At 56.8% G+C, this 12589-nt stretch overlaps 1 protein-coding gene across 1 annotated transcript in view; it reads left to right on the forward strand.

Annotated features, from left to right (window-relative positions):
• Positions 1 to 1637: 1637 nt before the first annotated feature.
• Positions 1638 to 12589, forward strand: part of Muc16 (mucin 16, cell surface associated) — a 98753-nt gene continuing 87801 nt past the window's right edge. The window contains exons 1-4 of the mRNA XM_077110359.1: positions 1638 to 1883; positions 4176 to 4461; positions 5176 to 5669; positions 7017 to 7483. Of these exons, the coding sequence (XP_076966474.1) occupies positions 1638 to 1883; positions 4176 to 4461; positions 5176 to 5669; positions 7017 to 7483 (1493 nt within the window). The remainder of the gene's footprint in view (positions 1884 to 4175; positions 4462 to 5175; positions 5670 to 7016; positions 7484 to 12589) is intronic.

Raw genomic sequence — 12589 nt, forward strand, 5'->3', positions numbered from 1 at the left:
GGACCTCCTCACCAGACTCTAGGAACTCAGACCGCACCAACAACCATCCAGGAATCATGCACCCATGGAGGACAAGCTCTCTGCCCGACACCAGCACCCAGGGAAGGACCACTGCCCAGGCACAGGCCAGCCTGCACACTAGCCTGACAGCTCACACTCCACCCCCGATTCCTATGTCCACTGATGCAGCAGGGACGAGTGCAGTGACTTCATCTGGACCTCACCAAGAGTCTCACACTTCTGCAGGGTTATGTCCTTTACACCAAATGTCTGCACACAAGACTGTCACCCCTGGGTCACAGACATTACTACAGTCACACGCCACCCTTCTTGGGAGTACATCTTCTCACACTCCATTATCTTCAGGAAACCCACCTTTTCAAGAAAGCAGCCCTGGGGAATCAGCCAAGGTGACTCTGGGCACTGCCTCCATCGCCCCTGTTGCTTCTACCCCAGGGGAATCTACTCCTTCCTCGTCTGGGTCTCCAGCCCCCATCTTCCTCACCACTGGGAACCGTGACCACACCTTCTCCAACACAGGCACACAGCCTGTCAGCCAGGCAGTCTCCACTGGGACTGGCAGTAGGACCATCATGCTGGAGGTGTCAAGGGACCTCACACCAAACACAAGATCTGAACCTTCACAGAGCACCATGAGCAGCGTGGAAACCACCAGGTCTCAACCACAGTCCCTTCCATCACCTGACCCTGGGTCTCAACCCACACTGACAACTGCAGCATCCTGGATCCTTTCCACTGTCACAAAGTCTCCTGCACCCTCAGAGAGGGCCACCCCGTCCAGCAGCTATTCCAGCCCAATGCCACCTAAAAGCACCCTTGCTGAAAATCAAAGGCATCCTTTGAGTCCTCTGGGGACATCCCAAATTGAATCGACCCCTCCTCTCACACCTCTAAACACTGGGTCCACCAAGACCTACTCACCAGGCCCTGGGTTCTCAGACCTCACCTACTCACAGCCAGGAATCATGCAGACATCCAGGACAAGCTCTCCACCCATCACCAGCCTGCAAGTGAGGACTACCACCAGGGCAGAGAAGAACCTGGACACTACCCTGACCGCTCACGGTCCACCAACAAGCAAAGTTTCTACAGAAGAGACAGGGATCAGTGAAGTGACCACATCTGGACCCCAAGAGCAGTCCCCTGCCTCCACAGGGTCACATGCTTCACTCAAAAGCCCTACACAGTGGGAACTCAGCACTGGGTCCCAGATGGCTTCACACTCAGCAAACTCCCCTCTGAGGAGCATTTCCTCTCACCCTCCAACCCCTCAGAGAACCTCACCTGTGATGACAAGCAGCCCTCAAGGACCTCAGAAGGACCCTCAAACCAGTGTTCCATGGGCACATCCTGCTTCAACCCCAGAAGGATCCATTCCCTACTCACCTGGTTCCACAGTCCATGAAGAGGACACTACAGAATCCAGCACCAACACACAGTGTCTCACCAGCCGCCTTCCCACTGGGACTGGAAGTGGGACTGTGATTTCTAATGACACACAGGGCACAGGACCTGAACCAACCTCTGCCCCTCCACACACAGCCCTCTCCAGCCAGGAAACCACCAGGTCTCCACCAGAATCCTTTTCCTCACCCTCTGCTCCTTCACAACCAACCATGGCCACCAATGCTCTCAAGAACCACTCCACTACCAAACACACACTTCCACACTCCCAGAGGGACACTCCTCCCACCTCCTCTTCTGGAACTCTGTCCCCCAAAAGCAACCTCTCAGGGACACAGAGCAGGCCTGCGGGTTCCCAGGGGACATCCCATAGCGTCTCCTCCCCTCCTCCTACACCTCTCCGCACTGGGACACCCAGGTCCTCCACAACGAGATCTTTGACCTCAGTCCTCACCACAGTTCTGCCAAGAAACACACAGACATGGAGGACAGGCTCTCTGCCCATCACCAGCCCACACACCAGGACCACTGCCCAGGATCACAACAGGCTGGCCACTTCCTGGGTGGCTGCCACTCCACACACAACTCATGTGTCCACGAACACTGTGGTGACCCCTGCAGGAACCAACACACTGCAAACCCAGACACACTCCTCTGCCTCTCCAAACTCCCTTCCTTCACAGGAGACCACTGCACAGTGGACAGTCAGCCCTGGGCCACAGACGTTTCCCCACTCACACTCCACCCTTCTGGGGAGCACTTCCTCTCACACTCCATTATCTCCAAGAAACCCACCTTTGCAGGAAAGCAGCCCTGCAGAATCCACAAAGGTGACCCTGGTCAGTGCCTCCAAGACCCCTGGAGCCTCCTCCCCAGGAGAATCCACTCCCCCCTGGCCTGGGTCTCCAGCCCTTTTGATCCTCACCAGTGAGGATGGTATCTCTCCATTGTCGGGAAGCCCAGAAGCATCCACTCCCTACCCACCTGGGTCTCCAGCCCCCATCTTCCTCACCACTGGGAACCATGACCACACCTTCTCCAACACAGGCACACAGCCTGTCAGCCAGGCAGTCTCCACTGGGACTGGCACTAGGACCATCATGCTGGAGGTGTCAAGGGACCTCACTCCAAACACAAGCTCTGCACCTCCACAGAGCACTCTGATCAGCGTGGAAACCTCCAGGTCTCAACCACAGTCCCTTCCATCACCCTCCGCTGGGTCACAACCTACCATCACCACGGTGCCATCCGAGAACTTTTCAACTCTCTCAACGTCTCTTGCACCCTCAGAGAAGGCCACCACTTCCAGCAGCTCTTCTGGCCCAGAGCCACCTCAGAGCACCCAGTTTGTGAATCAAAGACAATCTGTGAGTCCTCTGGGGACATCCATTATTGACTCTTCCACTCCTCTTACACCTGTCAGCAGTGGGTGGCCCAGGACCTCCTCACCAGACTCTAGGAACTCAGACCGCACCAACACCCATCCAGGAATCACGCACCCATCGAGGACAAGCTCTCTGCCCTACACCAGCACCCAGGGAAGGACCACTGCCCAGGCACAGGCCAGCCTGCACACTAGCCTGACAGCTCACACTCCACCCCCGATTCCAATGTCCACTGATGCAGCAGTGACGAGTGCAGTGACTTCATCTGGACCTCACCAAGAGTCTCACGCTTCTACAGGGTTATGTCCTTTACACCAAATCACTGCCTTCACAGGGTCACGTCCATCATTGAAGACCACTGAATATCAGGCAATCTCCACTGGTTCCCAGAGGATTTCAACCTCACCACAGATGCCTCTGGGGAGCACTTCCACTCACCCTCCAACACCTGAGAGAGCCTCACCCGTGACGGCAAGCAGCCCTCAAACCAGCGCTTCAGGGGCACCTCCAGCTTCAGCCCAAGAAGGATCCTCTGCCTCCTTGCCTCATTCCATACTCCATGAAGAGAACACTGTGGAATTAGGTACCAACACACAGACTCTCACCAGCCCCCTTCCCACTTGGACTGGCAGTGGGACCATGATTTCTGAAGACACAAGGAACATAGGACCTGAACCAACCTCTGCCCCTCCACACTCAGCCCTCTCCAGCCAGGACTCCACCAGGTCTCCACCAGAATCCTTTTCCTCACCATCTGCTCCTTCACAACCAACCATGGCCACCAATGCTCTCAAGAACCACTCCACTACCAAACACACACTTCCACACTCACAGAGGGACACTCCTCCCACCTCCTCCTCTGGAACTCTGGCCCCGAAAAGCAACCTCTCAGGGACACAGAGCAGGCCTGCGGGTTCCCAGGGGACATCCCATAGCGTCTCCTCCCCTCCTCCTAGAGCTCTCCACACTGGGACATCCAGGTCCTCCACAACGAGCTCTTTGGCCTCAGTCCTCTCCACCACCCTGCCAGGAACCACACAGGCATGGAGGACAGGCTCCCCACCCATCACCAGCCCACACACCAGGACCACTGCCCAGGATCACAACAGCTTGGCCACTTCCTGGGTGGCTCCTACTCCACACACAACTCATGTGTCCACAGACACTGCAGTAACCCCTGCAGGAACCAACACACTGCAAACCCAGGCTCACTCCTCTGCCTCTCCACACGCACTTCATTCACAGGACACTGCGGCACAGTGGACAGTCAGCCCTGGGCCACAGACGTTTCTGCACTCACACTCCACCCTTCTGGGGAGCACTTCCTCTCACACTCCATTATCTCCAAGAAACTCACCTTTGCAGGAAAGCAGCCCTGCAGAATCCACAAAGGTGACCCTCGTCAGTGCCTCCAAGGCCCCTGGAGCCTCCTCCCCAGGAGAATCCACTCCCCCCTGGCCTGGGTCTCCAGCCCTTTTGATCCTCACCAGTGAGGATGGTATCTCTCCATTGTCGGGAAGCCCAGAAGCATCCACTCCCTACCCACCTGGGTCTCCAGCCCCCATCTTCCTCACCACTGGGAACCATGACCACACCTTCTCCAACACAGGCACACAGCCTGTCAGCCAGGCAGCCTCCCCTGGGACTGGCAGTAGGACCATCATGATGGAGGTGTCAAGGGACCTCACTCCCAACACAAGCTCTGCACCTCCACAGAGCACCCTGATCAGCGTGGAAACCACCAAGTCTCAACCACAGTCCCTTCCATCACCCTCCACTGGGTCACAACCAACCATCACCACGGTGCCATCCGAGATCCTTTCAACTCTCTCAACGTCTCTTGTACCCTCAGAGAAGGCCACCACTTCCATCCGCTCTTCTGGCCCAGTGCCACCTCAGAGCACCCAATTTGTGAATCAAAGACACTCTGTGAGTCCTCTGGGGACATCCATTATTGACTCTTCCACTCCTCTTACACCTGTCAGCAGTGGGTGGCCCAGGACCTCCTCACCAGACTCTAGGAACTCAGACCGCACCAACACCCATCCAGGAATCACGCACCCATCGAGGACAAGCTCTCTGCCCGACACCAGCACCCAGGGAAGGACCACTGCCCAGGCACAGGCCAGCCTGCACACTAGCCTGACAGCTCACACTCCACCCCCGATTCCTATGTCCACTGATGCAGCAGGGACGAGTGCAGTGACTTCATCTGGACCTCACCAAGAGTCTCACGCTTCTACAGGGTTATGTCCTTTACACCAAATGTCTGCACACAAGACTGTCACTCCTGGGTCACATACATTACTGCACTCACACGCAACCCTTCTTGGGAGTACTTCTTCTCACACTCCATTATCTTCAGGAAACCCACCTTTGCAAGAAAGCAGCCCTGGGGAATCTGCCAAGGTGACTCTGAGCAGTGCCTCCATCGCCCCTGTTGCTTCTACCCCAGGGGAATCTACTCCTTCCTCGTCTGGGTCTCCAGCCCCCATCTTCCTCACCACTGGGAACCATGACCACACCTTCTCCAACACAGGCACACAGCCTGTCAGCCAGGCAGTCTCCACTGGGACTGGCACTAGGACCATCATGCTGGAGGTGTCAAGGGACCTCACTCCCAACACAAGCTCTACACCTCCACAGAGCACCCTGATCAGCGTGGAAACCTCCAGGTCTCAACCACAGTCCCTTCTGTCACTCTCAGCTAAGTCACCACCCACCCTGACCATGGCTGCACCCAAGATCCTTTCTACTGTCACAGCGTCTCTTGCACCCTCAGAGATGGCCACCCCTTCCAGCAGCTATTCTGGTCCAGTGCCACCTGAGGGCTCCCAGTCTGTGAATCAAAGACACTCTGTGAGTCCTCTGGGGACATCCCATGTTGACTCGTCCCCTCCACTTACACCTCTCAACACCGGGTGGCCCAGGACCTCCTCAGCAGGTCCTGGGTTCTCAGAGCTCGCCACCACTCAGCCAGGAATCATGCAGACACCGAGGACAGGCTCACTACCCATCACCAGCCCACATCCCAGGACCACTGCCCAGGCACAGACGACCCTGGACACTGACCTGACCACTCACACCACAACAACACGTCATGGTTCCACAGACGGGGAAGTGACTGGAGAAGTGACCACATCTGGATCCCAAGAACAGTCCCCTGCCTTCACAGGGTCACGTCCATCACTCAAAACCACTGAACATCAGGTAATCTCCACTGGTTCCCAGAGGATTTCAACCTCACCACAGATGCCTCTGGGGAGCACTTCCACTCACCCTCCAACACCTGAGAGAGCCTCACCCGTGACGGTAAGCAGCCCTCAAACCAGCGCTTCAGGGGCACCTCCAGCTTCAGCCCAAGAAGGATCCTCTGCCTCCTTGCCTCATTCCACACTCCATGAAGAGAACACTGTGGAATTCGGTACCAACACACAGACTCTCACCAGCCCCCTTCCCACGTGGACTGGCAGTGGGACCATGATTTCTGAAGACACAAGGCACATAGGACCTGAACCAACCTCTGCCCCTCCACACTCAGCCCTCTCCAGCCAGGACACCACCAGGTCTCCACCAGAATCCTTTTCCTCACCATCTGCTCCTTCACAACCAACCATGGCCACCAATGCTCTCAAGAACCACTCCACGACCCAACACACACTTCCACACTCACAGAGGGACACTCCTCCCACCTCCTCCTCTGGAACTCTGGCCCACAATATTGACCTCTCAGGGACACAGGGTAGTCCTGCAGGTTCTCAGGGGACATCCCATAGCATCTCCTCCCATCCTCCTACATCTCTCCACACTTGGACACCTAGGACCTCCAAAAGGAGCTCTTCAACCTCAATCCTCACCACCACCCTGCCTCGAACAACACAGGCATGGAGAACAGGCTCTCTGTCCATCACCAGCCCACACACCAGGACCACTGCCCAGGATCACAACAGCCTGGCCACTTCCTGGGCTGCTCCCACTCCACACACAACTCATGTGTATACGAACACTGCAGTGACCCGTGCAGGAACCACCAAACCGAGAACCCAGGCACACTCCTCTATCTCACCACAATCACTTCCTTCACAGGAGACCACGGCACAGTGGACACTCAGCCCTGGGCCACAGATGTTTCCCCACTCACACTCCACCCTTCTGGGGAGCACTTCCTCTCACACTTCATTATCTCCAAGAAACTCACCTTTGCAGGAAAGCAGCCCTGCAGAATCCACAAAGGTGACCCTCATCAGTGCCTCCAAGGCCCCTGGAGCCTCCTCCCCAGGAGAATCCACTCCCCCATGGCCTGGGTCTCCAGCACCCATCTTCTTCACCACTGAGGACAACATTTCTACATTGTCGCGAGGTCGAGAAGCATCCACTCCTTCCTCACCTGGGTCTCCAGCCCCCATCTTCCTCACCACTGAGGACAACATTTCTACATTGTTGCGAGGTCGAGAAGCATCCACTCCTTCCTCACCTGGGACTCCAGCCCCCATCTTCCTCACCACTGAGGACGATGTCCCTACCTTCCCCAACACGGCCCCACAAGCTGTCAGCCAGGCAGTCTCCACTGGGACTGGCAGTAGGACCACCATGCAGGAGGTGTCCAAGGACCTCACAACCAACACAAGCTCTGCACCTCCACAGAGGGCAATAACCAGCGTGGAAACCTCCAGGTCTCAACCACAGTCCCTTCCTTCACCCTCCACTGGGTCACACCCCACCATGACCACCACGGCCTCCAAGATCCTTTCCACTGTCACAACGTCTCTTGCACCCTCAGAGAGGGCCACCCCTTCCAGCAGAACTTCTGGTCCAGTGCCACCTGAAATCACCCTTTCTGAGAATCCAAGACACCCTGTAAGCTCTCTGGGGACTTCCCCTGTTGACTCGTCCCCTCCTATTACACCTCTCAACACTGGGTCACCCAGATCCACCTCACCAGGCCCTGGGTCCTCAGACCTCACCTACTCACAGCCAGGAATCATGCAGCCATCCAGGACAAGCTCTCCACCCACCTCCAGCCTGCAAGTGAGGACCACCACCCGGGCACAGAAGACCCTGGACACTAACCTGACCACTCTCACTCCACCACCAAGTCAAGTTTCCACAGAAGAGGCAGTGACCAGTGAAGGGACCACATCTGGACCCCAAGAGCAGTCCCCTGCCTCCACAGGGTCACATCCTTCACTCAAAAGCCCTACACAGTGGGAACTCAGCACTGGGTCCCAGATGGCTTCACACTCAGCACACTCCCCTCTGAGGAGCATTTCCTCTCACCCTCCAACCCCTCAGAGAACCTCACCTGTGACGACAAGCAGCCCTCAAGGACCTCAGAAGGACCCTCAAACCAGTGTTCCATGGGCACATCCTGCTTCAACCCGAGAAGGATCCAGAACCTACTCACCTGGTTCCATAGTCCATGAAGAAGACACTACAGAATCCAGCACCAACACACAGTCTCTCACCAGCCCCCTTCCCACTGGGACTGGCAGTGGGACTGTGATTTCTAATGACACACAGGGCACAGGACCTGAACCAACCTCTGCCCCTCCACACACAGCCCTCTCCAGCCAGGAAACCACCAGGTCTCCACCAGAATCCTTTTCCTCACCCTCTGCTCCTTCACAACCAACCATGGCCACCAATGCTCTCAAGAACCACTCCACTACCAAACACACACTTCCACACTCACAGGGGGACACTCCTCCCACTTCCTCCTCTAGAACTCTGTCCCTCAAAAGCAACCTCTCAGGGACACAGAGCAGGCCTGCGGGTTCCCAGGGGACATCCCATAGTGTCTCCTCCCCTCCTCCTACACCTCTCCACACTGGGACACCCAGGTCCTCCACAACCAGCTCTTCAATCTCAGTCTTCACCACCACCCTGCCAGGAACCACACAGGCATGGAGGACAGGCTCTCTGCCCATCACCAGCCCACATCCTAGAACCACTGCCCAGGATCACGACAGCCTGGCCACATCCCAGGAGGCTCCCACTTCACAATCTACTCATGTGTCCATGGACTCTGTGGTGACCCCTGCAGGAACGACCACACCAAAAATCCAGGCACACTCCTCTGCCTCTCCACACTCACTCCCTTCACAGGAGACTGCTGCACAGTGGACAGTCAGCCCTGGGCCACAGACGTCTCCGCACTCACACTCCACCCTTCTGGGGAGCACCTCCTCTCACACTCCATTATCTCCAAGAAACCCACCTTTGCAGGAAAGCAGCCCTGCAGAATCCACAAAGGTGACACTGGTCAGTGCCTCCAAGACCCCTGGAGCCCCCTCCCCAGGAGAATCCACTCCCCCCTGGCCTGGGTCTCCAGCCCTTTTGATCCTCACCAGTGAGGATGGTATCTCTCCATTGTCGGGAAGCCCAGAAGCATCCACTCCCTACCCACCTGGGTCTCCAGCCCCCATCTTCGTCACCACTGGGAACCATGACCACACCTTCTCCAACACAGGCACACAGCCTGTCAGCCAGGCAGTCTCCACTGGGACTGGCAGTAGGACCATCATGCTGGAGGTGTCAAGGGACCTCACTCCAAACACAAGCTCTGCACCTCCACAGAGCACCCTGATCAGCGTGGAAACCTCCAGGTCTCAACCACAGTCCCTTCCATCACCCTCCGCTGGGTCACAACCAACCATAACCACAGTGCCATCTGAGATCCTTTCCACTGTCACAACGTCTCTTGCACCCTCAGAGAGGGCCACCACTTCCAGCAGCTCTTCTGGACCCGTTCCACCTGAAAGAACCCTTTCTGAGAATTCAAGACACCCTGTAAGTGCTCTGGGGACTTTCCCTGTTGACTTCTCCCCTGCTATTACATCTGTCCAGACTGTGTCGCACAGATTCACCTTACCAGGACTCACCACCCCCCAGCCAGGAATCATGCAGACATCCAGCACAAGCTCTCCACCCACCTCCAGCCAGCCAGCAAGTACCACCACCCGGGCACAGAAGACCCTGGACACTAACCTGACCACTCTCACTCCACCACCAAGTCAAGTTTCCACAGAAGAGGCAGTGACCAGTGAAGTGACCACATCTGGACCCCAAGAACAGTCCCCTGCCTCCACAGGGTCACATCCTTCATTCAAAAGCCCTACACAGTGGGAACTCAGCACTGGGTCCCAGATGGCTTCACACTCAGCAAACTCCCCTCTGAGGAGCATTTCCTCTCACCCTCCAACCCTTCAGAGAACCTCACCTGTGATGACAAGCAGCCCTCAAGGACCTCAGAAGGACCCTCAAACCAGTGTTCCATGGGCACACCCTGCTTCAACCCCAGAAGGATCCAGAACCTACTCACCTGGTTCCACAGTCCATGAAGAGGACACTACAGAATCCAGCACCAACACACAGTCTCTCACCAGCCCCCTTCCCACGTGGACTGGCAGTGGGACTGTGATTTCTAATGACACACAGGGCACAGGACCTGAACCAACCTCTGCCCCTCCACACACAGCCCTCTCCAGCCAGGAAACCACCAGGTCTCCACCAGAATCCTTTTCCTCACCCTCTGCTTCTTCACAACCAACCATGGCCACCAATGCTCTCAAGAACCACTCCACTACCAAACACACACTTCCACACTCACAGAGGGACACTCCTCCCACCTCGTCTTCTGGAACACTGGCCCCAAAAATCGACCTCTCAGGGACAGAGAACAGGCCTGCGGGTTCCCAGGGGACATCCCATAGCGTCTCCTCCCCTCCTCCTACACCTCTCCGCACTGGGACACCCAGGTCCTCCACAACGAGATCTTTGACCTCAGTCCTCACCACAGTTCTGCCAAGAACCACACAGGCATGGAGGACAGGCTCTCCGCCCATCACCAGCCCACATCCCAGGACCACTGCCCAGGATCACAACAGCCTGGATACTTCCTGGGAGGCTCCCACTCCACACACAACTCATGTGTCCATGGACACTGTGGTGACACCTACAGGAACCACCACACTGGGAACCCAGGCACACTCCTCTGCCTCTCCACACTCACTTCTTCCACAGGAGACCACTGCACAGTGGACAGTCAGCCCTGGGCCACAGATGTTTCCGCACTCACACTCCACCCTTCTGGGGAGCACTTCCTCTCACACTCCATTATCTCCAAGAAACCCACCTTTGCAGGAAAGCAGCCCTGCAGAATCCACAAGGGTGACACTCGTCAGTGCCTCCAGGACTCCTGATGTGTCCTCCCCAAAACCATCCACTCCCCCCTGGCCTGGGTCTCCAGCCCCCATCTTCCTCACCACTGAGGACGATGTCGCTACCTTCCCCAACACAGCCCCACAAGCTGTCAGCAAGGCAGTCTCACCTGGGACTGGCAGTAGGACCACCATGCAGGAGGTGTCCAAGGACCTCACACCCAACACAAGCTCTGCACCTCCACAGAGGGCAATAACCAGCGTGGAAACCTCCAGGTCTCAACCAGAGTCCCTCCCTTCACCCTCCACTGGGTCACACCCCACCATGACCACCACGGCACCCAAGATCCTTTCCACTGTCACAACGTCCCTTGCACCCTCAGAGAGGGCCACCCCTTCCAGCAGCTCTTCTGGTCCAGAGCCACCTGAAAGCACCCTTTCTGAGAATCCAAGACACCCTGTAAGCTCTCTGGAGACGTCCCCTGTTGACTCGTCCCCTCCTAATACACCTCTCCACACTGGGTCACCCAGATCCACCTCACCAGGCCCTGGGTTCTCAGACCTCACCTACTCACAGCCAGGACTCATGCAGACATCCAGGACAAGCTCTCCACCCATCACCAGCCTGCAAGTGAGGACCACCACCTGGGCACAGAAGACCCTGGACACTAACCTGACCACTCTCACTCCACCACCAAGTCAAGTTTCCACAGAAGAGGCAGTGACCAGTGAAGGGACCACATCTGGACCCCAAGAGCAGTCCCCTGCCTCCACAGGGTCACATCCTTCACTCAAAAGCCCTACACAGTGGGAACTCAGCACTGGGTCCCAGATGGCTTCACACTCAGCAAACTCCCCTCTGAGGAGCATTTCCTCTCACCCTCCAACCCCTCAGAGAACCTCACCTGTGATGACAAGCAGCCCTCAAGGACCTCAGAAGGACCCTCAAACCATTGTTCCATGGGCACACCCTGCTTCAACCCCAGAAGGATCCAGTCCCTACTCACCTGGTTCCACAGTCCATGAAGAAGACACTACAGAATCCAGCACCAACACACAGTCTCTCACCAGCCCTCTTCCCACGTGGACTGGCAGTGGGACTGTGATTTCTAATGACACACAGGGAACAGGACCTGAACCAACCTCTGCCCCTCCACACACAGCCCTCTCCAGCCAGGAAACCACCAGGTCTCCACCAGAATCCTTTTCCTCACCCTCTGCTCCTTCACAACCAACCATGGCCACCAATGCTCTCAAGAACCACTCCACTACCAAACACACACTTCCACACTCACAGGGGGACACTCCTCCCACCTCTTCCTCTGGAACTCTGTCCCCCAAAAGCAACCTCTCAGGGACACAGAGCAGGCCTGCGGGTTCCCAGGGGACATCCCATAGCGTCTCCTCCCCTCCTCCTACAGCTCCCCACACTGGGACACCCAGGTCCTCCACAACGAGATCTTTGACCTCAGTCTTCACCACCACCCTGCCAGGAACCACACAGGCATGGAGGACAGGCTCTCTGCCCATCACCAGCCCACATCCCAGGACCACTGCCCAGGATCACAACAGCCTGGATACTTCCCAGGCTGCTCCCTCTCCACACACAACTCATGTGTC

This window comes from Callospermophilus lateralis, chromosome 1, assembly GCF_048772815.1.
Source record: "Callospermophilus lateralis isolate mCalLat2 chromosome 1, mCalLat2.hap1, whole genome shotgun sequence".
Classification (NCBI taxonomy): Eukaryota; Metazoa; Chordata; class Mammalia; order Rodentia; family Sciuridae; genus Callospermophilus; species Callospermophilus lateralis.